This window comes from Aethalodelphis obliquidens, unplaced genomic scaffold, assembly GCF_003676395.1.
Source record: "Aethalodelphis obliquidens isolate GAN/ISIS:26980383/991018 unplaced genomic scaffold, ASM367639v1 scaffold2, whole genome shotgun sequence".
Taxonomy (NCBI): domain Eukaryota; kingdom Metazoa; phylum Chordata; class Mammalia; order Artiodactyla; family Delphinidae; genus Aethalodelphis; species Aethalodelphis obliquidens.
In genome coordinates, this window is record NW_020837946.1 from 37277665 (window position 1) to 37300886 (window position 23222).

At 35.4% G+C, this 23222-nt stretch overlaps 1 protein-coding gene across 6 annotated transcripts in view; it reads left to right on the forward strand.

Moving 5' to 3' along the window:
* Positions 1-3070: 3070 nt before the first annotated feature.
* Positions 3071-23222, forward strand: part of BOLL (boule RNA binding protein) — a 56484-nt gene continuing 36332 nt past the window's right edge. Inside the window, exons 1-6 of one of the 6 annotated variants that reach the window (XM_027114827.1) lie at positions 3071-3675; positions 7364-7507; positions 10054-10145; positions 12206-12260; positions 13507-13582; positions 17094-17221. In XM_027114827.1, the coding sequence (XP_026970628.1) occupies positions 3655-3675; positions 7364-7507; positions 10054-10145; positions 12206-12260; positions 13507-13582; positions 17094-17221 (516 nt within the window). In that variant the 5' untranslated portion in view covers positions 3071-3654. Of the gene's footprint in view, positions 3676-4319; positions 4617-7363; positions 7508-10053; positions 10146-12205; positions 12261-13506; positions 13583-17093; positions 17222-23222 lie in introns of those variants that run through there. The other 5 variants (XM_027114858.1, XM_027114847.1, XM_027114868.1 and 2 more) reach the window with 5 other exon arrangements.

A 23222-nucleotide genomic window follows, 5' to 3' on the forward strand; every position in this document is an offset into this window, starting at 1 on the left:
GTGCTGGGAAAACTGGACAGCTACATGTAAAAGAATGAAATTAGAACACTCCCTAACACGATACAGAAAAATAAACTCAAAATGGATTAGAGACCTAAACGTAAGACTGGACACTATAAAACTCTTAGAGGAAAACATAGGAAGAACACTCTTTGACATAAATCACAGCAAGATCTTTTTTGATCCACCTCCTAGAGTAATGGAAATAAAAACAAAAATAAACAAATGGGACCTAATGAAACTTCAAAGCTTTTGCACAGCAAAGGAAACCATAAACAAGATGAAAAGACAACCCTCAGAATGGGAGAAAATATTTGCAAATGAAGCAACAAAGGATTAATCTCCAAAATATATAAACAGCTCATGCAGCTCAATATTAAAAAAACAAACAACCCAATCCAAAAATGCACAGAAGACCTAAATAGACATTTCTCCAAAGAAGACATACAGATGGCCAAGAAGCACATGAAAAGCTGCTCAACATCACTAATTATTAGAGAAATGCAAATCAAAAGTACAATGAGGTATCTATCACCTCACACCAGTTAGAATGGGCATCATCAGAAAATCTAGAAACAACAAATGCTGGAGAGGGTGTGGAGAAAAGGGAACCCTATTGCACTGTTGGTGGGGAGGTAAATTGATACAGCCACTATGGAGAACAGTATGGAGGTTCCTTAAAAAAACTAAAAATAAAATTACCACATGATCCAGCAATCCCACTACTGGGCATATACCCAGAGAAAACCGTAATTCAAAAAGACACATGCACCCCAATGTTCCTTGCAGCACTATTTACAATAGCCAGGTCATGGAAGCAACCTAAATGCCCATCGACAGACGAATGGATAAAGAAGATGTCGTACATATATACAATGGAATATTACTCAGCCATAAAAAGGAACGAATTTGGGTCGTTTGTTGAGACATGGATGGATCTAGAGACTGTCATACAGAGTGAATTCAGTCAGAAAGGGAAAAACAAATATCGTATATTAACGCATATATGTGGAACCTAGAAAAATGGTACAGATGAACCAGTTTGCAGGGCAGAAATTGAGACATAAATGTAGAGAACAAACGTATGGACACCAAGTGGGGAAAGTAGTGGGGTGGTGGTGGTGGTGTGATGAATTGGGCGATTGGGATTGACATGTATATGCTGATGTGTATAAAACTGATGACTAATAAGAACCTGCTGTATAAAAAAATAAGATAAAATTTGAAATTTTTTTTTAAAAAATTTATGTGCTTTGCCCACTGCTGGGTACATGACGGATCAATTTCTTTTCTCCCCTTCCCACTCACGCTAGTATTTCAGCTTTGACGGTGCCCTTACCCAGCCCTGGACACTGTGCTCCACAGTGCTGTTCTCTGTACTCCCACAGGCCTTTGATCATAGTTCACGTACCACTTACCCTATTTTGTATGTATCCTATTTATTATAAGCAATTTAGATGTAATTATTTTGAGTAATTAGTCTTTTCTCTCTTTTTAGATTAAAAACACGTCAAGGACAGAGGTTTGATCTTGTTCATCTTCTTATCTCTCACTGCATATAGTATTATGTACTGAACATAATAGGAACTCTATAAACGTGTACTACGTTGAATTGTATAATTCTACATGTTTTATGCAAGTTTTAAAACAAAAAAACGTTTTGCTTAAGGATTAAAAGACTTAGAAGGAGAACAGAGAATTACCATACTGCAAATACAGTATAGCCCCCTAGCACCCAACACGGGTCTTGAAATATACAGTCAGTGTTCCCTAAATTGTGTCGGTTAAATTGTGTGTCACAGACTGAACACCTAGTATGGTGAATACAGTGTTCAAAAATAAGTGTTTTTAGTCAAAAAAGACTTGGACAAAAGAGATGTCAGTAATATCTACTTAAACCCATCATTACTACTGGAAAAAAATGCCCAAAGAAGATCAGTTCTAATGGTATTGAACAGCAAAATTATTCTGCTTTGAAACATGAGTTTTAATTTTAATAGGTTTGTAGTCTCTGTTTCCAAAGAAACTAAAACCTGAGAAATTGAGCTTAAATTGTATGCACAAATGTATATTAGGATGCTTTAGCTGAACTGTATTCAATGAAAATAATTACGTTTCCCATTTTATTTGTGGTAAATAATATGAAGAGCTAATGTTTGAACAGATTAAAAATTAAATACATAATAATTTTTAACTATCTTGAAAGTAAAAAAAAACAAACTTTTATAATAGAGAGTACGAAAGTTATTACTGAGGTAACTTTTAACAGTCGTTGTTGTTAATTCTTTAAAAATATATGTCAAAATGGTTAAGATCATGACCTGCTGTCAGAGAGACACCCGGGTTACATCTATAGCTTTAGAACTTGACCAAATTACTTAACTTAATATTAATATTAACTTAATTAACTTAACTTAATATTACTTAACTTAATATTTCCATTTGCTCACCTGTAATATGAAGATAACAGGAGCATCTATTTGAAGGGTTGCTGTAAAAATGAAATGATTAAATGATACTGATTGTAAAGCACTGCGCCTGGCACCAAAGTGAGGCCTTGATAAATGGTAGCCATAATCATCATCATTATTACAGAAGTTAACCTAGTTGTAATTATTTAGAACTTGGTTATATATTTTATATACATAAAATATGTGATATCGGCGAGATATGTAAATAAATCGCAGCTACCTTCTGGCAATATATTTTACGAAGCAGTCTTCTTCCAAAGGAGATCCCAAGGTGGCTAGAGCCACTCCAGCCAAGTGGCACAGTCCTCACCCCTCGGGCGCGCGGGTGGCTCTGTCGCGGGCCGGCTCCCCAGGCTGTGCGGCGGCCGGGCGGTGCTCAGCGGGCGCGGGCCTGGGGCGGGCGCCGGAGCCCGGACTGCGCGGCGCGGCGGGCCCCGGACAAGCCTCCCGCGCCGCCCCGCCCGCTCGGCTGGGATGAGTGACGGCGACAACAGGTGCGGTGCGGCGCGGCGTCCGCGGCTTCTCCGGAGCCTCCGAGTTTGGCGCGTCAGGCCCCAGGGAGTCACACTTTGACTCTGCAAACTGGCCTCCTCGCCCCGCACCAGCCTTCCGAAGTCGCCCCTCAACAGGCTTCTTGCACCTTAGTAAAGCCTGAGGTCACCTCCACCTGTCGAAACTCACCAGTCCCAGAGGCCAACTTTTCTCCAAAGGGGAGAAGGAAAGGCGTGAAGGGCGTGCGGTGCATGGAACTCTGCATAACCGTTCGCTCTCTCCTCCCCAGCCGTCCGAAAACAGGCGAGAGTGGCTCCAGAAGGGAGCCCTCGCTCCGCACACTCCACGCCCGCCCCGACCTGCTGTACGCTCTGCCCCTGAAACGGCCCAGCTCGGCGACCACGGGCCACCGCCGAAACCCGCCCGCCCGCGCCCCTCCCCGGGCTGTGGCGCCCGCCCGCACCGCAGTCCACCGCCCTAGGCGACGCCGCCTGTCCCTCCTCACCCCCCGGGGTGGCAGGTTCAGGACCCGGGTCCGAGTCTCCGGCCCTGCAACTGCCACCAACGCCGTCGCCGCCAGTGGGAGAGAGTCTCCGTCGGCAAACGTGGTGCTGCTTCCTGGGTGTGAAGGTGCTTTCAAACCTTAGGTTTCTGTTCCTTTGCCCCTGGCTTTTGAAGAACAGAGAGGAGGATGGAGACCGAGTCCGGGGCGGTGAGTACGGCGGTCATGGCCCGGAGTCCTGGGCCCCGGGGTAGTGGGGAGAAGGAGAAATGTGGACTCCGTCTGTGAGGGGCTGGAAGGGCGAGTCTAGAGCCTGCGATTTTGTCGGGAAGTAACGTGGTCAGGTAGCCCCATCGACTGCCACGAAGAGCGGCCCGCCTGCAGGCCCCGTCGGGTTGTGTCGTGGGGTCGGGAAGGTGCGGCCCCCGGGCCTGAACGGGGTGTAGACGGGCTGGGAGACCTCGGCAGCGACCGGAGGCGGTGGGTGGCTGGGCCCTGTGCACCAGGCCGGGCCCAGGCTAGAGAAATAGCTTTCCCGCCGAAATTAGGCTTGCTGCGTCTTTGACGCCCACTCCCACCGGACTCCGCCCAGCCGCCCCCCTGAGGCGTTGCCCTGGCGGCTGACGCCTCCTCTCCTCGACTGGTCATTGGGGACCAGAAGGCCCGAGAGACCTGGCAGGGGGCGGGGGCGGGGCTGGGTAGCGGGGACCTGTGCCCAGGTCGGACCGGAACCTCTAGCACCAGGTGCGCGCCCAAGCCAGACAGGGCTGGGCTGGGGAGGGGCGGGAGACCGCTTAGGCCCGAGGGGCTGCGGCAACGTGCCGCCCCGCCCCGCGCGGCGCCCGCCAGCAGCCAATCAGCGAGCGCCATGCGAGGCGCGCAGGGCAGGCTGCACACTAGGCCGGCGTCGGGGTCGGTGCCGTTGAGGGTTCCCGCCACTGCTGCTGGCGGGTTTGCAGGGCAAAATTTCTCGCTGGCTAGCTTTCTTTTCCCTCCCGCACTTTGGTGGGGAGGGGGTGGATCCTCGAGACAGTGATCAAGTTCATGATGACCCGAGAGAACCCAAGGGAGTTGTCGCCTCAGCCATTTCCCCCACCGCCTCAGCTTGCTGGCTTCGGAGGGGAAGGAGCACGGAGGCCGTAACTGCGACGGTTAGCCCGCCCTTTTCCTGTTGTCTTTGTTGGCAAAGTAGATGATAGATTTCGAGGTTAATTTTAGAGAGGAGGAGGCAGTGGGGGCACATTACTTTGGAGGAAATTTTAAATAAACTAGTACTAGAAGTTTTATTAAGGACCCTTACTTCTAACCCCAAAACAGCACCAATCTAAGTGCTTTTCATACGTTTGCAAAATTATTGCCAGTAGAATTTGAGGCTTTCTTAATTAACTCAGTGAATCGCTAACCTTCTCTGAGGAACTTAAAGATCGTCTCTACCTGAGCCTTGCTACTACCAAGATTAAAATATTTTCTAGGCTATTATTCATATTGTAGTCTTCAGCCCACAACCTAAGGGTTGGCATATCGTGAGCAGGAAGAAATTACTCATTTATTCATTCGTTCAACAAATATTTATTGAACATGTGCTATATATGGTCCCTACTTTAGATGCTGCGGTGAACAAAACAGGCAAAACCCTCTTCCTTCTTGAACATTACATTATAGTGGAAAGAGACAGATAACAAACATAATAAATAAATTACATGGTATTACATGTTGGTAAGTGGTAAGGAGAAAAATAAAACAGTTGGAACCCACAATAGAACAGGAGTCTTAGAAAATGAAGAATGAAGTGAGTGATATGTAAAAAGTTCATGTTTTTCCTTCCTCGGTATCATTTAACTGATTTCTCAAGATTGGAAGTAAAGCACTCTGTTCTCTTCCATTCAAGTCATTCCTCTCTTAATGAAAACTAATGGAGTTGACTTTTATTTAAACAAATTTGGAACAAAAGAGGTCATCCATTGAATTCATTTTGTTTTTAAGAAGAGAATTACATGAAGATTGATTTTTTTTTTTAACTTTGCAAATAGGTAATGACTACATTCTGTAACCCGGCAGAGAGAAAAGATTGTATCTACCAGAGCTGTTCTATTATCTCTAGCAATACAAATCCACACTTGAAAAGTAAAACTAAGCATCCCAGAATCATCCAGTCTGGGCACTATGTCTTACAAGTAAAGTGACTGAAGTTACAAATAACGTCCAGATGCCCAGGGAGGATGCTGTTAGGATTCCCAGTTTCTTTAATTGGCAACTACAACATAGCAATTATTAAATATGATGACTCTGTGGTTTAAGAGATGTTTTTATGAACTCCCTTACTAGGGAGTGTTTTTCCCCCTTAAGACTAGATGGAGAATAGAGCCCATAAGGTCCAGCCTATAGCCCCATAGTCACTACTGGCCTAGTCATTTCTCTGTACATCTTGCAGAGATTAATTTAGGGATTATGGTTTTATTGGTCAATGAAGTGAAAGGAGAGCAAATGTGAAAAAAGAACAACTCCATTATCTAAGTTGGAAGTTCATTTTCATGAATTTGTTTTTCAGAGAATTTAAATCATCAACTCCAAGCTTTTTGAAGCACTCATTTAGGGTCTCAAAAGTCTGTTTCGTGTTCCCAGAAGGAGAATAATTAGCAAGTTCTTAAATTAGTTTCTCTTTAAAATTCTATTCTCAAGTCTTGTTTTTTTTCAGGTGTACCTGAGGAGTCTACTATCTTGCCATTGTGCGAAGGTGTATATGTTAATATATATTTATTAGAATCTAAATTAGGTCGCCAACTTAGAATTGTGAACATATGAATATGAACTCAATTCTTTAGCATAAAGAAAAAATTAGTATAAAAAATTTTAGTATAAAAATTTATACCTATGAGTTATAGGTATACAATTTTTTTTTTTTTTTTACTAAATCGGTCCACTTTTCCAATTGCCAAGTGCATTTTAAAAATTTGACTTTAGAGTTGAAAAACCGTGAACTTGTGTCGGAGTCTGTTTACTTGTCAATGCCCTTTAGCCAAAGACTACCACAAATACACCTGCAGTTTATTAAAGTTGGATCTTCTGAATTAACAACAAAGAAGAACATACACCATGCGGCCTCTCAGCAAGGTGTTAGAAGAACTTATTATAGGATTTAAGCTTATATTAAGCACTTTTTAGAGAGGGTTTAATGAAGAAAGCTTTACTCTGAATACGTGTTATCAGGAGGTGGGAGTAATTCTATAATTGGGTATGTTAATTCTTACCTAGGAGACAAGAAAAATAGATTGAAGCTAAAGCTGTGATTGTTAAAAAAAGGAGCAGTCTTATCAGGCAGGATAGAAGGACGTTTGGTCATTCTTGTGGTTTGGGTAATGCTTTTGTTTTTGTCAATGTACAGATACGATTATGGAGTGATCTTGTTTTTATCTTCATCCACCACAATCACAGAGGAGCCTTGCCCGATGTTGGTGTTCTGTTAACAAGAGAACACCACAGCCTAGCTGTGAGTTCCCGGCCAACTCCTAACACCAGGGCCTAGTTGGTTGTGCCAGGCCAGCTCCTAGCTGTCCAGGGTTATTCTTCTCTTTTTCAAACTTCTTTTTGAGTTTAATATTCCTTCTTAATGCTTATAATATTTAAATAGTACAGTTAATAATAACTAACATATGTATGTTTAAATAATATATTTAAGATTTAAGATCGTCTCTGTAGAGGAATGAATTCTACATTTCTTATATTTTTGTTGCCCCCAAAAGTTATTAGCTCTAATTATAATCTTCATAATATTAGCATAAAATTAAAGTCTGAAATACTACATTTTGTCAATGACTTATCTTTTTGAAGGATATATGCTTTCATCCTGCATCAAAACTTATACCCAGTACTAAGAGTTTAAAAGAATTTTATTTTACAGCAAACATCGAATCAGATGCAAACAGATTCATTATCTCCATCCCCTAATCCTGTGTCACCTGTGCCTTTGAATAACCCAACAAGTGCCCCAAGATATGGAACAGTGGTCCCTAATCGCATCTTTGTAGGAGGAATCGACCTTAAGGTACCTAATTATGTATGCAACATAGTGTATTCTTTGTATTAGAAGTGTTTTATTTCTCAGAAATTGTTTCTTCTTGCAACTTTAAAAATAACATATTTGCTATTTGCATAATGATTAGTAGGTTTCAAATTGTCTTAATACAAAGAATCTTTTCAACAACAATGTAGGTTAAATAGAGTATATATAATTGTCCAATTTCACATACAAGGAAATTGAGGCTCACTGACATATCTATAAGCTCCTAGCTACTTAGTGACAAAGTGAAAACTAGAATTCTGTTTTTCTGACTCATATCTCCACATGCTTTATTTCACCATACCACACTAATTATACTTTTTTACATAACACTCTAATAGCCCAAATAATGAGTGACTATAATTTTCAAAAGAAGACTCAATTAAGGAAAAAAAAAACAAAAACACAGCAGTTTTATGAAATCCTGTTTCTTTATCCCAACTTTCATCTTAGGCTCCTGAGTAACTTCCTAGATTTCTGTCTTTTGCAGGTTGCTTTCTATCACCTAATTTAGAATTTGGTCACTAAAAAAGGCCTGTGTCCTAGTCAGAATAAAGCATTTTAACAGTAATATGCTTAAATAATGTAATAGCCATTTCACTCTTTCAGAGAGGCATGGTTTTGTGAGATGTTCTGCAGCACCCCCATGTGGGTGGTGGTAGTTAAACACCTACAGGAAAGGCAAGCATGGATAATTTAGGAACACTCTTACTTCCAAGTGGATATATCGAAGGATTTCCAAGCTTCCATATTACATACTGGAAATTTCAGGGGGAGTTGTCTTAATAAAAAAAAAAAACTTGTGCAATTGGGGTATGATATTTGACATTTAATACTCGCTATCTTCCAATGATCAATCTCTCACAATTTGTATGGAATTACTTTTTTCCTGCTCAAGATAAATGTTACACTTAATGTATTTGTCAAAACTGTGAGTCTTAAGCAAGTATGTGATTGGTTCACTAAAAATAAATTAAGGAAAATAATTTCTTATGAAATGCTTATTTTTAAAAAAAAATTTTCTGTTTCTGTAGCAAATATTAATAGCTGACCATAAATATTCAAGTTGAATATTCTTGTTCAGAATTTATATTATATTAGCTCAGTATACTTTTAAATAAATAATAAATGTAATAATTTATATGGCTAGGTTAGTGTAGGTTTTTATTGAAGCCAATCAGCTACAATATGAACTTTGGGGGCCATTGTTACAATACAGTCATAGCTTTAACATAACTGCTAGGGTTCTCTCCCTCATACTTACACCTTTCGCAAAACCATAGGTAATTTCCAGCAAGGAAATAGTTTACCGTAGTAGCAAGCAGTCTCAAACTTTTTAAAATTCTTCTTTTTAGAACCCTACAGCCCATCCCTTTTAATATTTAATCATCTTGACTTTCTGTGTCCTTACTTTTCAGCAAAGAAATGGAGCTGCAAAATTGAGCTAGTGATTTTTCTATCAGAGAATAGTTTGAATTAATTTGTTTTCAAGTCTCTAATAGAAACCTTATTCTGACGTTGATTCCATTTTGTGTTTATTGAAATGAGGCAGTCAGTTATTCTCAGATTAACTCAGTATTTGTCATCATCCAGTTTAGCAGGCTTTAGGTTACCAACTAAAAACCAGTAAGTAGTGAGGTAGCAGTGGAACTCAAGAAATATTGCTCTGCTGTTAGGCATGTCTTTTCCTAGATATATAAAGAAAAAATTTTTCTATGGATATTTAAAGTACCTCTTGGGGGCAAACACTTATAGCTGAACCAGAAAATGAAATTGCAATGAATTTAGTGTGAATACTCTAGAGAAAGGTGATATGGGTCTATTTTGAGACTATTTCAATTAAAACCAGATATGCCAAACTATCTTTGTAGGCATCTTGTACGTGATAGTCTAATTATGACTCAATTTTTTTTGCATATCATCATAATGTCTGTATTTAGCTGACATGTATATTGAATACAGATAAAGCATCTAAAAACTTTAAATCTTGTAGCCTCTCTGTTGTTATCACAAATTGAGTTCAGGTACTTTTGGAAATATATTTCCTTCCTAAGACCTTACTTTTCCTGGGGACTCTGCTGCTTAAAATAGAGTGACTGGTATAGGCCAGCATAACCTAGTTCCACTGCTATGACTGTGGGCCTCTCTGAACCACAAGAACCAATAGTAGTATGCCCTTAGTATGTACTATGTATACCATGCCTAGTACATTTTATTAAAAACTGGCTAACTAGAGAACAAGAATTCCTTTAAATAGTGAGCTTTCTTTGTAGTTTTTTAAAAATTCAGCTTAAAATATTTTATTGCAGTGTAATATTTTATGACATAGTATTAACAACTCTGCATAAAGCAAAGTATTCATATTGATTTTAATAACCTAGTGGTTTCATGCACTGTTTTTATGATGAGAGGCATTCTTACATCCATATTGTTATTTATGTTACCTTTTGTGTCTCCAAACCAAGCATAGGAGTTGTTTCATCTTTTATCAATTAAAATGGTTTTTGTGTGTTTTCTTTTTATACCATTAGACAAATGAAAATGATTTAAGAAAATTTTTTTCCCAGTATGGGTCTGTAAAAGAAGTGAAGATTGTAAATGACAGAGCTGGAGTGCCCAAAGGGTTAGTATCACTATGGATAGTACATGGAATTGACAATTGTATTTTTATTGGATTACTAGGTTTTGTATACTAATTTACTTTGGTTCCATTTTTTAAAAGAGAGTTTCATGCCTTCTTCTTTCCTCCTACCTTTTGATTTCAGTGTGTGTGTGTTTGTGTATTTTGGAGGAATAGTGACACTATAATATTCCTTAATCTATTGGAAAGTTATTCTTGCAAAGGCTGAGGGACCATTCATTGTTCGGTAATAAGCACTTAATGTCAAGTAGCTCTTGTCCAGTAGCCAAGGCACCAGAAGCTAAAGGAATCTGATATTTTTGGAATTGTATACCTGCTTTAGACTAGAGAGAACTTTACCTGAAAAAGGCTGACACAAAAGAGCGTCCATAGGTTGTGCCTCAAAGACCTAATTAGGGGACTAATCTGAGAAATATAACTCTTAATGAGAATGATTTTTAATTGCCAAATCAAGGAGAATGAAAATTAAGGGAAAAAAGCAGTAGGATTTGTCTAGAACTGTCTAGTGCCCTTACAGCTGTTTCAGTGGATTGGTATATTCAAAAGCCAAATACCAGAGAAGAAAACGGTAGTTTGCATAGGGTACTCGCTTAAGAAGTTTGACTGCAAAGTTAAAGAAATCGATGAAGGATTATGTTTGTTTTCTTGAAAAAAAGACAATATATACATTCTTATAGGCATAAAAGAAGGGACCAATAAGGTGGAGGGAAAATTATATTAGTGGGAAACTACGTGTAAGTATGACAGGTGGACACTTTGGAAGAGATGAGATCCTGCAGAGGTTATTTTTAAACAAATGAGATATTTCCTGAGACTGACAATCAATATTAGGATGAAGTGAGATTGTACCTCTTTTACTTGGCTTAATAGAATTTGTAATATACATTTTTTAATCATTGAAAAACACACATAGAAATGTAGACTGTATTTTATGCTTTTTCCACTGGGTGGTATATGTGTTCTACCAAAAAAAAAAAAACTAATAATAACGTAAAAATATTTCTTTAGCCGTTGTTTAATGTTTGGGCAAATAGAAAAAAAGAAATTCCTTTGTTGAAAAAGAAAATTCATATATAATACAGCAATTATGAATTGAAGAAACAGTAAATGTTTACTAATTACACAATACATAATTATATAATAGTAATTATGAATTGAGGAAAATAATAGTTTAGCACTACAAAGAAGAGTTTCCTTAAGTTATACAAATAGAGATTACATTTTCGGGGGATATACTTTTTATTTCTTTCATTCCTTTTTTTCTACCTATTTTGGCTTTTTGGACATGGCATACATTGTGTATTTGTGTCTTGATCATGATTTATACTCTGAAGGTAACAAGTATATATGAAAAAGCATATATAAAGTCTGGGTTGTACATATTTTTAATTGATTTTATTTGGGAAATATACTAATAGTTGCATTATCAGTTTATATATGCTGATAATAGTAAATAATATGTTTGTATACTCATTTACCCACATAAAAAATTTTATTATGTTGAAACTTTTAAATTTTTAAAGGTTTTTTTCTACTTTGATTTCTATTTAAACCAAACTTCTATCATTTTAAAAGGATATTAGTGCTCTGGACTGAAATTTATTGCATTCCAATTTGTAAACCAGAATACAAATCTCGCATGCTTTCCTGCCTTACTTACAGCTCAGGTCTGAAACTGTTTCAAGATCCCCAGGGTTTTTTTTTTCTTTTAGGCCCCTCCCTTTAAGAGGAGGTGACAGTGTTAAGCTGTGAATGGTTCTCCTAAGTTTTGCATACTGGTGCACCAAGGAAAAATGTTCACTCCTACCATGGCCCATTCTTTCTTTTTTGTTTTTTTTCTTTTTCTGGCTGCTTCTTGAGGCTTGTGGGATGTTCCCCAACCAGGGATCGAACCCATGCCCCCTGCATTGGGAATGCAGAGGCTTAACCGCTGGACTGCCAGGGAAGTCCCCCGCAATGGCCCATTCTTAAAAAAAAAAAAAATTTAATCTTAATATATTCCAATGTAATGTTCTAAGATAATAATTAATGCATTTATTTAGGTATGGCTTTGTCACTTTTGAAACACAAGAAGATGCACAAAAAATTTTACAAGAGGTAAGATATTTTGGTGTATTTAACTTAATTTTTAGAACTTCTTTCTCTGAAACTAATCCTTTAAGGTATTAATTTAATAATAGTAGGGTTCCAGTACAATGATTGATTGCTAAAAAAAAAAAAAAAAAATTTTATCTTCTTTGCATCTTAAGATTGACATTGGTCTCCAAAAAAATGAATTAAAAAAAAAAGATTAAAGAGAAATTTTATCTACAGAAAAACAAATTCCAAATAATTATGTAAGTATGGTTGTGAAGTTTGTATATAATTTTTCACTTTATTTGCTTAAACTAAGAATTTAAGGATGTATCTTTCCTGAAGTGTTAATAGCACTTTGAATTCCTAAAAAACACTACAAATGTAGATTCCTAGAGTGAGGTTATCTGAGATTATTTCCCTCCTCTGAAAAACTTTATATAAACTAAGAGCACTCATAGAAAAAGTCTATAGCCTGCAGTTCAATATATAATAACTTTAAATTTGGCAACTGTAACATTTAAATTTTTTAGGAAAAAATTTTATTTAAATTGTATTTAAGTCATATGCAGTCAATTCTCATTATTTGTAGTGGTGTGTTCTATAAAATCACCACGAACACTGAATTAGCAAATATTGAAGTGCTGCACCTAGAAGAATACAGGGCTAGGGTCCCACAAGCTTCTGCTCACAATATTTTCATCAGCCGATCAATACGTAACTTTGTCTTATGTGTGCTTCTGTTTAAAGATATTATATTTAATTTATATTTTTGATTCATTAACACTGAACTCGTGGCCAACAGCACTATAACTCATGCCTGAATTAAACCCAGCTAGCACATATTTTTCTCCATTAAGTCACATGACAGTCTTCTTGCACTTAGGAACACTAGCAAGCACTTCAGCACTACACTTGAGGGCCATTTTAAATAGCAAAAATACCAACATAAGTCACAAAAATGTGAAAAACATGACACTAAATAGAACATGAAAAGGACAATTGTTTACAGTATAAAAGATGGAAAAAGAAAACAGTGTCACCCTGTTTGACCTTAGCTGGGACCACGTGTGTAAGGAGACTCAAATTTTTCACCTCTCTGCTCACACACACTAATAACTAGTAAATTGTCAGATGAGGAATTAGGGCCAGAGCACTGGAACCAAGATTCACACCCAGATCTATTTAAATCCAAAGACTTTGTCCTTTCCACTATGCCTTGCCACTTTCAAAGAATGATAATAAAATAATTTATTTTTTCTTATTTTAGGCTGAAAAACTTAATTACAAGGACAAGAAACTGAACATTGGTCCAGCAATAAGAAAACAACAAGTAGGGATCCCTCGTATGTATTGAGAACTAATGTATTTTTCAGTATTTTTGCATGGTTCTTTTTTGAAATATTAGAGTTTTAATAGAACTTCATTAAAATATCAGCTTTCTTTCATTTAATAAAGTAAATTTAGTGAAGTTGGTGGTCAAATGAATATTTCTTACCACAAATTAAAATATATTAGTTTGCAGGGTAGGGGGGACTAGGCAAAATTTATATAAATAATGGTGTTTAACTATATTCCATATAGTTACATCTTTAAAGGAAAAATCTTTTATGATAAAAATATAGTTTAAAATTACAAAAGAAATTAAAAGTAGTTAATTACTATTTAGAAAATTTTCTAATTAACAAAGTAATTTAAAATTAGAGTAAAATTACAGAAAGTGAAAATATAGAACAAATATCAGAAACTCTGGTTGTATGGTACATACTGTAACCCAACCACATGTATCATAACAGAGGAAACAATCCCTAAAGCTTTAGGAACTGGCTAAGTTAGATGCCTTCCTCAAATTTTGGTAATGCTTTCGACTCTACTCTTTTTTTCCTCACTCTTCCCATTTATTAAGTTAGACATCTTTACAGTTAACTTTTACCTATAATATTTATTAAAATCTCCAACAGAATCTTTGGCTAGAAGGAGAAACTTCGCATAAAATTTGTAACTCAATTTTTCATTCTTCCTTAGCTGTGTCCTAGTGTCTACTGGGATGTTTAAAACATTAGGTGGATATTGTACATCTGTTAACAAATTAATAGATTGTGCTCATTTGGACTGTTCTGTTTTTGACTTAGAAGTTAACAGATATCAAGTTTAATTTTGACTTAGTGTTTGTTAATTCAGAAGATAACTGAAGTGTCCTTAGTAAGTTGATACTCCAAAATGGAATGCAGTAAATATGGCAGAATGCTGAATATTTTCAGACTACTATTGTTAGATGCAAGAGTTAAGCTATAACATGTAATAGCAGTTCTTTAGCCCATTATCACCATCAGTAGGAACAACTAGTAATGTTCATATTATGACCCACAAGTTGCTAAAAATAGAACATAAATCAGCAGTATGCTGAATGCTTTCAAACAGATGTATAGTTATTTAAGAACTATTCAGCGCAAGGGTCAATGTTATGGGTTTTCATTTATTTCATTTAATCTTTACAGCAATCTGTGAGGTATTATTAGTTCTATTTTTGTAAATAGAAAATTCAGCTTATAAAGGTAAAGTCATTGTTTTAGAAACATTTCTGCTGAAATAATCTTAAATGTAGGGGAGAGTTAATCTGGTCATGTTGTGGGTCTTAACCCAATGGCACCATACCAGAATTATAAATTTTCTTTAAATTCTTTAATTTTCTTTAAACTGTCTTTAAAGTCTCATGGTTTATATAAAACTTCATGTGCAATTTGGATTCTGTTCTATAACACTGTATTGTTTATTAAAATGTTTCCTAAAAATAATTGTTTGAATAAGACTGATTCTGTAAGAAGATCACCATGTTCAGCCTGTGCCTTTTCATGTTTCCTGACATAACCATGCTAGGCCCAAATTTGAGAAGTATGGGGTTAAATAACTTAACCAAATGGTAGCATTAGCCTTCAAATCCAGGACAGTTTGACTCCAAAGCTATTTTTACTTGTCTACAAAGAAAGGATAAGTATTAAAGATATATTTACAAAATATAAGGGATTCTTATCTCATTTTTTTTCAAATCTATCACTTCTTTTCCATCTCCATTACCAATATTCTAGACCCAGCTACCCACTTTTCTTGCCTTAATTTCTAGAAAAGCCTCCTAACTGGTCTCTCTGAATCCAGTCATGCTACCTTCCAACCTATCACACACAAGGCAGCCAGAGTGATCTTTCAGAAGTGCACATCTTATCATGTTATTCTCTGCTTATTTTGAGCTGTCCTTCTCTTTTCTTTCCATGCTTTAGCCATCTAGCCTTCCCTCAGTTTCAGAACATAACCATATTCCTGATATACTATTTTCTTTACCTAGAGTGATCTTTGCCATCCCATTCGTTCTTTAAAGCTCAGCCCAAAACAAATGTCATTTCCTCACAGATGCTACATATATACATATATATATATATATTTGAAATGTTCACCATTGTACCCTATACTACCTCTTCATGTCTTTATCAAAATTGTATTTAATTAATTGTGTAATTAGCTAATGACTATCTTCCTTACCAGAACCTAACTTCTATGAAGATAGAGGCCATGGCATGCTCATTTTTTTCTTTTTTCTTTTTGGCTGTATCACTAGGGCCTAGTTCAATGCCTTGTAATAGTAAACACTCAAAATTTATTTATTTAACAGATAAACCTGTGGTTCCTTGATGATCTTTGGAGGGAAATTCATGGACCTTCTGAATTGCATGCAAAATTTTGTTTGAATATATGTATTTTTGAGAAAAGGGTCTGTGGCTTTCATCAGATTCTCAAAAGCATTGGATTAAGAACCACTAAAATATGCTATAACAATACTCGATAAAATGTGGTGAAAATATAAAAGCTGAGAAGTAGTACTGCTATTTAGAGTGGCAGGCCAGTGCTGCTTACAGTGTGGTTTGCAGCCACCAACAGTTCACTTGGAATCTGTCAAAATGCAGTTCCTCAGGCCCTATCCCAGGCCTCCTGAATCAAAATCTCTTGAAAGAACTGGAATTTGTATTTTAATAAGCTGTCTAGGTTATTATAATGAATTTTAAATTTTGAGAAGCACTAGTATAGTGGAAGGAGGATTGCCAGTTCAGTAATTTATATAACCTGTTGGTCAAGTACTTAAATCTAACTTGGCATATAAAATTTTTAAAGTCTTTTTTTTTAATTTGGGGGGGAGGAGTATATATAACTTTCACCTAGGAAAAGAGATGAGGACCCAAAATTAGCAACATAAAGGTCTGTGGTCATGTTTGTAATAGCAGCAGTTGTAGCAAAGGGAGACTAGAGAATAAAATATAGTCATAGCATGAGTGAGTGCTTGCTGATAGTAGATCCAAAGAATTTGTAAGGTGGAACAAGTGTCTTGAGGAAAGTAGAATTTTGTCTAATTTCACTGCCTCCATTTTCTTTGGCCTTTTACAAATAGACAGTCTTACTAAGATCTTAGGAACTTCACTACAGTGTCTATAGTCTTCAGGAAACTCTAAATTGTATGTAATTTATATTTGTAATAATAATGACTTTGCTGATAATAATCTCAATTGTTAAGTTTTGTGTTTCATTATACTAGTATTAAAATCTGAATTGGTGAATTTTTAGTATTCCTTATTAAACTTGTTTCTTTTTCTTTCATTTACCTTAAGCTAACAAAAGCTCTAAGGTAGTGAGTTTGAAAATATATATTTCAAATATACTTTAACATATGGAATTTTTTAAAGAACTTATAATATTCAATTTTTACTGTAACTATATATATGTGTTAAGATAAACATCTTCCATTGTTCAGAAATTACATTTTTAAATGTCAAACTGAACATTTCAATTATTACTATTTACACTTTGTTTTAGGTCCCAGTGTAATGCCAGCTGCTGGAACAATGTATCTAACAACTTCAACTGGATATCCTTACACTTATCATAATGGTGTTGCTTATTTTCATACTCCAGAGGTAGCTTCTGTCCCACCACCTTGGCCTGTAAGTAATTTCATTTTAGAAGGGTTTCCATCTATTACTATTAAATTTTTTATTTCTGAAATATTTCAACCACAGACAATTACAAATAATAACAGCCATGTAGCTACCACTCAAATTTAATAGAGGTTAACATTTTACCATATTTACTTAAGTTCTTTTAATAGGGGGAATAAAATATGACAAATTCAAGTAAACTCTCCTTGCCCCAATTATCTTACCCTCTTTTCCTCCTTAGAGGTTAACCAGAGTATCTTTTCTTTCCATTTTATATGTTTTCACTACAAATGTAGAGATTGTTAAACAATAGATACATAGTATTGCTTTAGGCGGTTTTTAAACACTATATAAATAATCTGGTTTTCCTAGTCAACATTATGTTTTTGAGATTAAACCATGTTGATCCTAGCATATCTAGTTCATTTATTTAAATTTTTTATAATATTCCATTGTATGAGTGTATATTCCCTATTGATGGACATTGTAAGTTTTTTCCTACAGTCAAGACTACATTGAGGAAAATATACTCAATATTTTGTAATAACCTATAAAGGAAAAATTCAGAAAAAACATTTATATATATATGCATAACTGAATCACTTTGCTGTACACCTGGAACTAACACAACATTGTAAATCAACTATACGTCAATAAAAAAATTTAGTAAGATGAAGTATTTTCAATGCAGTTTTGATATTGAATGTACTCTTTTTAAATTGCTTGTGATTTTTTAAAATTTAACCATCAAGGTCCTATTTTTTATTCTAGTCAATTTGCATGACAATGTAGAATCAAAACTTCATCATTTTATATATAAATTTTATACGGTATTATTTAATCTTTTTCATTCTTTCTGAGTTTAAAAATTTTATAACTGAATCAATTAATCTTTTCATTTTACTTCATCACTTAAAATTTTGCCCCACTAGGGATCTGATAACTACTCAGATTTACTTTCTGCTAGTTATTCCATGATTTCATTTTACTTTATACTTAAGTCTTTAATCCGTTTGGAGCTTTCTTGGGGTACATTCTATGGTCATATTCCACAAGTTCAGAGAATCACGTGTGGAGTTTTGTTTTGTTTTTTTTCTGAACAAAAATGGGCAGAAGACCTAAATAGACATTTCTCCAAAGAAGACATACAGATGGCCAAGAAGCACATGAAAGCTGCTCAACATCACTAATTATTAGAGAAATGCAAGTCAAAAGTACAATGAGGTATCTATCACCTCACACCAGTTAGAATGGGCATCATCAGAAAATCTAGAAACAACAAATGCTGGAGAGGGTGTGGAGAAAACGGAACCCTCTTGCACTGTTGGTGGGAATGTAAATTGATACGGCCACTATGGAGAACAATATGGAGGTTCCTTAAAAAAACTAAAAATAAAATTACCAAATGATCCAGCAATCCCGCTACTGGGAATATACCCAGAGAAAACCATAATTCAAAAAGACACATGCACCCCAATGTTCCTTGCAGCACTATTTACAATAGACAGGTCATGGAAGCAACCTAAATGCCCATCAACCGACGAATGGATAAAGAAGATGTTGTACATATATACAATGGAATATTACTCAGCCATAAAAAGGAACGAAATTGAGTCATTTGTTAAGACGTGGATGGATCTAGAGACTGTCATACAGAGTGAAGTAAGTCAGAAAGAGAAAAACAAATATTGTATATTAACGCATGTATGTGGAACCTAGAAAAATGGTACAGATGAACCGGTTTGCAGGGCAGAAGTTGAGACACAGATGTACAGAACAAACATATGGACATCAAGGGGGGAAAGCCACGGGGGGGTGGGGATGGTGGTGTGCTGAATTGGGCAATTGGGATTGACATGTATACACTGATGTGTATAAAATTGATGACTAATAAGAAAGTGCTGTATAAAAAAATAAAATTCAAAAATATATTTTTAAAAAATGGGCAGAACCAACCCCTACTGATCTACATTTAGTAGGTCTGAGAGTGAAGAATATATATGTATGAATATAATTCTATAAATATAATTAATATATTGTTTATGATTATAATATATTGAATATACAAATATAATAAATACAATTATTTATTATAATACATTACCCCACTTAGAAAAGTTGCAAGTTGCATAACAGTAAATAAATAATAAACAGAGTATAAAATTTTTTTAAGCAGACTAAATTGAACATCTAGATTTTGTATGTATTGTGTGAGAGTTTGTCTAGGACAGTAATCTTCAAAGTTTTTTGCTTATATAGCCTCTAAAATTTTTTTGAAAAATTATGAATACTCTCATTTTTAAGTTGAAATCTAAAATTTACCATAATTTTAAATAATTTAGACATATTATATATTGTAGGTTTGCTTTAGATATATATTTTATAAAAGTCTGTAGCTATAGATTTCATTTAAGACTGGAAAATGTCCTACATGTAGTGATGGATGTTAACTAGACTCATTGTGGTTATCATTTCATTCTTTATATATGTATATAGTCATTATGTTATGCACCTGAAACTAGGATAATGTTGTATGTCAAATATCTCGCAATAAAAAAAAGGAAAAAAAAACGGAAAATGCCTGCTCTATAATTCAGTTAACAAAACTAGTCAACCAAATAAAATTAACCAATCAAATAAAACTTACTCTCTATTAGAAAATTCTGACTCTATTTTTTTTTCTGACTCTATTTTTAAGTTCAAATAAATGAATTAATATGTATCCCTGTGACCATCTTGTAATTTATTTTGTTCCCTGGATATGAAATAAGGTACCATCTTCCCCTTAATATTTCTTATACAAACTCTTTTTGCTTTGCTCTTTCCTGTTTCTGAAGGGCATTGCCTTTTTGAATTGTCTGTTTGTTTGATGCTCTGTTAATGTTTACATTCCAGAACAAAGCATTATAACAAGATCCAGAATGAGTGAGAGTGTGCCTTTCATAGTGAAGGGGAAAAGTGTTGTAAAAGGGGAGTTTTGAAAAGAAGAATCCATTGTACACAGATACATTCACAGACAGATCAAATCAGAAAGGAGACCATATGAAATATCTGAAAATTAATACTCTTAAACCTATTCATGCTCATGCACCACTGGAAGATTTTTGTGTTCTCTGACATTGGTCTAGGCAATGACATACGTGTACAAGTAGAATTTCACCTTTATAGACTATACACATCTTTGACTAAATGTTCCCAGATATCTTTCTAAAGTGTACCAGTATAAAGGTTAGATAACAGTTTATGAGAGCTTCAATTTCTCCATAATTTACTTTAATTTACTAGATTTTTAATCCTTTAATTTACTAGATTTTTGTATTTTTGCCAATATTATTATGAAATGGTATCTTGTTTTACCTTTCATTTGCCTAGTCAGTGGTAAGATTAAACACATTTTCATATATTTATTTGCCATTTCAGTTTCTTCTATGAGCTGCCTCTTCATTTGTTTTGCCCATTTTTTCTGTTGGGATTGTTATCTTTTTCTTGAGTTCATTATATGAGTTCTATGGGTTGTAAATATGTTTTAATTTGTGGCTTGTCCATTAACTTTATGGTATTTTTTGTGATATACAAGTTTTTCGTTTTAATGTTGATAGATGTATTAATGTTTTATGGTTTCAGCTTTTAGTGTTTTTTTAAAAAAAATACTATGCTGTTGCTGTTTTTCACATCTAGATTTTAAATCTGCAGTTTACATATTGACTAATCCATCCTCTTCCACTGTTTTGAAATGAATCCTCTGTCAAATGCTGAGTTTCTGTGTGTGGAGTCTCTTTCTGGGCTCTCTGTTATGTTCCATTGGTGTATTTGTTTGCCCTGCCCAATTCTGTTTTAATTCCTGTTGCTTTATAATAAGTCTTAAAATCTGATAGGGCCATAGTCTTACTCGGTTCTTTAAGAGTCCCTCATCTATCCTTAAGTCTTTGCTTTTATAAATATAAATTTCATAATTCAGCTTGTTCAGCTCTGTGAAAAGCCTTAGTTTTTGTTAGAATTGCATTAAATATATAGATTAACTTGGGACATTTAGGCATAATACTGAATTTTCCCATTCATAAACATGATTTAGAGTTTCCATCCATCAATAAAATTTTCTTTCTCTGTAAAAAAAGTTTGGCATATCTTTTGTTTAATTTATTCTTAGGTACTCTGTAGTTCTTGTTGCTTTTATGAATGGTGTATTTTTTTAATCACACTTCCTAATAGATTGTGACTGGTGTGTAGTAATGCTTTTGATTTGTAAATGTTGATCTTTTATCAGTAACCCTGCCAAACTCTCATATAGGCAATCATTTAGGACTCAGAATACTTCTGTTTCTTTCTGCTCTTCTGTTTCTCATTTTTTCTCATCAAGTTATTGACTGGCAATGTCTCTGCTACAGTATTTATATGACACTTCTTCTTAAAAGAAGAAATAAGTTCAGTAACTCACTATTAAGCTTTATATGAGTATCTTCCAAAACCTACATATATATGTTGATACTCTTAACCTTAACCAAGTTTTCTCCACCTCAGCACTATTGACATTTTGGGCCAGATAACTGATTCTTTTTTGTGGGAGACTGTGCTGTACATTGCAGGGTTTTTAGCAGTATCCTAGCCTCCCTACATTTATGAAAACCAAAATATTACCAAATGTTTCCGGGGGGGGGGGTGGCAGAGTCGCACCTGGTTGAGAATTATTGCCCGAAGTCAATTAAGGAAGTTACTTTTTATTCTGTTTACTAAGAGTTTTTATCATGAAAGGGTATTGAATTTTAACAATGCAATTTCTGCATCTGCTTAGATTATCATTTTTTCCTCCTTTAATCTATTAATATAAATTACATTATTATTTTCTAATGTTAATCTGTGGTACAATTTTATTAGCACATGATAGTCTGAAAATTATGCAAAACTATGATACTTTTCTTCAGTTTTGGGGGAAGGGGTGAACATTAAAACAAAACAATGCAAATTAGATCCCATGTTAGAAACTAAATTTTAATTGCTATCATTAAAGCCTATTTTACCTATATTGTAATACAATTTGCCTGTTTTTCTAATGATCTGATTTTAAATAACCTATTTTGGGACTTCCCTGGTGGCACAGTGGTTAAGAATCCGCCTGCCGATGCAGGGGACAGGGGTTCAAGCCCTGGTCTGGGAAGATACCACATGCCGCGGAGTATCTAAGCCCGTGCGCCACAACTACTGACCCCACGTGCCACACCTACTGAGGCCCACGTGCCTAGAGCCCATGCTCCGCAACAAAGAGAAGCCACTGTAATGAGAAGCCCGCTCACCGCAGTGAAGAGTGGCCCCTGCTGGCCTCAACTAGAGAAAGCCCATGTGCAACAACGAAGACCCAACGCAGCCAAAAATAAATTTTTTAAATAATAATAATAAATAAATAAATAACCTATTTTGGGGTTTACTCCATTTGAATAATCAAGTGTTACATGTACTTTTTTAAGACGTAATAAATCACCTGTAAATTTATTGGATGACTATCTCATTTAAATATCAAAATGATAAAATAGAATTTAACAAATTCTTCAATAAATAATGTATTTGCTTTAATTGAATGTATAACAAAGGAATAGGATGTTGATTATTCATAAATAGTGGGAAATTAGTGGCAAAATCAGATATGATTATTCATTCAGTTCTAAATGCTATGTAAACATTATCTACTGCTGGTCTCCACAATGGAAATAGGCAGTGTCACCTTAAGTCCAGCTGCCATTTTTCCTCTAAACATTCTCTTAGAACTATATTTTCATAATATTTGGACTAAAAGCAACTTTTCTGGTGGTTGTTTTAGCATTACTATGGAAATGAAACCACATGGAAGTAGAAATACTGTGATAATTTCAATAGACTTAAAGTGGAGTTGTAATAATATCAGTAAGAGGTGGAAAAATGACATTTCCAATCATAAGCCATAAGTTGACTGGGTTTAGGTAACAATGTGAGATAAATTTCATTATAAACTATTTTAAAGAATCTTGCCTAAAATAAT